The sequence below is a fragment of the Eimeria tenella genome, genomic scaffold, assembly GCF_000499545.2.
Source record: "Eimeria tenella Houghton genomic scaffold, Eth_scaff38, whole genome shotgun sequence".
Taxonomy (NCBI): Eukaryota; Apicomplexa; class Conoidasida; order Eucoccidiorida; family Eimeriidae; genus Eimeria; species Eimeria tenella.
In genome coordinates this window covers 271,408-274,470 of record NW_013543302.1, presented here as the reverse complement: position 1 = coordinate 274,470, position 3,063 = coordinate 271,408, and the positions used below count along the sequence as shown (strand labels likewise).

The window sequence follows — 3,063 nt, the reverse complement described above, 5'->3', positions numbered from 1 at the left end:
AGCCAGCTAGCTAGCCAGCCAGCTAGCTAGCTAGCTAGCTGGCTAGCTAGCTGGTAGATGGCCCGCTGGCTAGCTAGCTAGCTAGCTAGCCTAGCTAGCTAGCCAGTTCGCAGGCTCTTGACTTCCAGCAATTCAAACAGATGGCTAGCTAGCTAGCCAACTAGCTAGCTAGCCAGCTAGCCAACTAGCTTTTTAGCCAGCTAGCTAGCTAGCCAGCTAGCTAGCTAGCTAGCTAGCTAGCTGGCTAGTTGGGTAGCTAGCTGGCAGTTAGCAGGTTCACCTCGAGTCCAGCTAGTGGGCAATATCTGGTGGACTGGTGGCTGCAGAGGCCACTTGAAAAGGCGTTGTAGGGTTTAGGGTTTAGGGTGTAGGGTTTAGGGTTTAGGGTTTGGGGTTTATGTGTTGCTGCAGATGATGCGCGAGCTGCTGGTGCAGCCAGATGTGCAGCTGTACTTTGACCTCTTCAAGGTCCCTAACGAATCTTTCATTTCTGAAGAAGGTGCTGCTGCTGCTGCTGCTGCTGCTGCTGCTGCTGCTGCTGCAGCTTTTGCTGCTGCTGCTTCTGCTGCTGCTGCTGCTATTACTACTACTACTACTGCATTATTGCTGGTGGGGCTGCAGCGAGTGCTACTGCTGTAGCTACTGCTGCTGCTGCGACTGCTGCTGCTACTGCTGCTACTGCTGCTGGCACAGCAAATGCCGCTGCTGCAGCAACTGCTGCTGCTGCTGCTGCTGCTGCTGCTGTATGTTTAGGGTACGTTCGTTTTCTGAAGGAGGTGCAGGGTGTCGATACACCCGAGGCGTTGGAAGAAGAACTGGAGTTTTTCAGAAATGCAAATGACTCCTACAAACAAACCAGACAGGTGTCTAGGGTTTAGGGTTTAGGGTTTAGGGTTTAGGGTTTGTCTTACTTTCTTCTTTGCGGCTGTGTCTAGAGTCTAAAGCCATGCCTCACCCCAAGGTTTAGGGTTTAGGGTTTAGGGTTTAGGGTTTAGGGTTTGTGGCGCAGGGTTTGGGGGTGTGTCTGACGCTGCTGGGGTTTAACGCGCTGCTGTGTTCTGCTGCCAACCACCTCATGAGTGTAAAAAGACAAAAAGTCCATCAGCCACTTTCTTATCCTCTTTCGGACTACTGGATAAACTCTTCGCACAACACTTACCTCTGCGGCGACCAGGTCTGCTGCTGCTGCTGCTGCTGCTGCTGCTGCTGCTGCTGCTGCGCTGCTGCAGCTGCTCCTGCTGTTGCTGCTGCTGTGCCGCTGCTGCTGCTGCTGTTGCTGCTGCTGCGCTGCGGCTGCTGCTGTGCTGCTGCTGCTGTGCTGCTGGTGGTGCTGCTGCTGCGCTGCTGCCGGTGCTGCTGCGCTGCTACTGCTGCTGCTGCTGCTGGACTAAAAACCGCGTTTCTGTGCGAATTTGGGGTCTTTTGGGGCCGCTTTTTCTGCGCCAGCGTCCACTGCTGCTGCTGCTGCTGCTGCTGCTGCTGCAGGTGGTGGGGCGGAGCGCAGTGGGCCAGTACATCGACTTGCTGCTGTCGGGCTGCCGCTGCGTCGAACTCGACTGCTGGAATGGCCCCGAAGGCGAGCCCGTCCTCTTCCACGGCCTCGGCGGCTACCAGCTGTCCACGCGCATTCCCTTCAGAGACGTCATCAGGGCCTGCAAAGACTACGGATTTCAGGTAATTTCGAGTCCTTTTTGCTGCTTTTTGGGCCGTTTGAAGGCATTTTTGAAAGCAGTTAAAGAGTATTCAGAAGGGGCTGCTAGATTCTGAAAAACCGGGGGATTTCGGGTACTTTTTAGTCTTCATTTGGGGACTTGCGGCCATTTTATGGTAGCCTTTTGGGGCAAAAGACTACGGATTTCAGGTAATTTTAAGTCCCTTTCTGCTGCTTTTTGGACCAGTTAAAGGCATTTTTAAAAGCAATTAAGTAGTATTTAGAGAGGGTTATTAACGCCTGAAAAAAACCAGGGATTTTGAGCAGTTTGATGTGTTATTTTCGCGACTTAGAATGGTACCCTTGGGGGCCCTTCAGAGACGTCACCAGGGCCTGCAAAGACTACGGATTTCAGGCTTTTTAGTGCCATTTTCGCTGCTTTTTGGGCCATTTAAAAGCATTTTTAAAAGCAATTTGAGAGTATTTAAAAAGGGCTTCTGGAATCTGAAAAAACCGGGGATTTCGGGTACTTTTTAGTCTTCGTTTGGGGATTTCAGGCCACATAATGGTGGCTTTGGGGGGCATTTAGGGCCTCCAGGGTCTGCAAAGATTACGGATTTTGGGGAATTTAATGCCATTTTTGCTGCTTTTTTGACCACTTAATGGCATTTTCAAAAGCAATTAAAGAGTATTTAAAAGGGGTTTTTAAATTCCGGAAAAAATGAGGAAATTTGGGTACTTTTTAGCCTCAATTTGGGAATTTTAGGCCCCCAGGGGGACTGGGGGCCCTGGGGTAAGTGGTTGGGGGGCAGCAGAATGTGTGGGGTGTTAGGGAAGTGAGGAGGGAAGCAAATAATTGCTGCTGCTGCTGCTGCTGTTGCTGCTGCTGCTGCTGCTGCTGCTGTTGCTGCTGCAGCGCTCGAAGCTGCCGATAATCCTGTCTTTGGAAATGCACTGCACGACAAGTCAGAAGGCGAAAATAACAGAAATTATAAATGAAATCCTCGGGGACTCTGTCTACAGATGCAGTAAGCAGCAGCAGCAGCAGCAGCAGCACGAAGTTGCAGCAGCAGCAGCAGGAAGTTGTGGCAGCAGCAGCAGGAAGTTGTAGCAGCAGCAGCAGGGAGTTGTAGCAGCAGCAGCAGGAAGTTTTAGCAGCAGCAGCAGGAAGTTTTAGCAGCAGCAGGAAGTTGCAGCAGCAGCAGCAGCAGGACGTTTTAGCAGCAGCAGCAGCAGCAGCCGCAAAAGCAGCAGCAAACACTGAAGTAAGCGGGCAGGCGGGCGAGCGGCTTGCAGTATAAGTGTCTTCTGATCTAGGGTTTAGGGTTTAGGGTTTAGGGTTTAGGGTCTGCGTTGCAGGCCCCACGACCCCGCTGCCGGCCCCTGGAAGTCTGTTGTGTTGCTTTCTAATT

General features: G+C 52.0%; 1 protein-coding gene across 1 annotated transcript in view; it reads left to right on the top strand.

The window, feature by feature from the left end:
• Window positions 1–411: 411 nt before the first annotated feature.
• The window catches only part of ETH_00014870 (phospholipase C delta 1, putative), a gene marked incomplete at both ends in the record, with an annotated part of 3,258 nt that continues 606 nt past the window's right edge, over window positions 412–3,063 (top strand). The window contains 6 exons of the mRNA XM_013376640.1: window positions 412–499; window positions 754–863; window positions 1,010–1,174; window positions 1,486–1,674; window positions 2,568–2,679; window positions 3,011–3,063. Of these exons, the coding sequence (XP_013232094.1) occupies window positions 412–499; window positions 754–863; window positions 1,010–1,174; window positions 1,486–1,674; window positions 2,568–2,679; window positions 3,011–3,063 (717 nt within the window). The remainder of the gene's footprint in view (window positions 500–753; window positions 864–1,009; window positions 1,175–1,485; window positions 1,675–2,567; window positions 2,680–3,010) is intronic.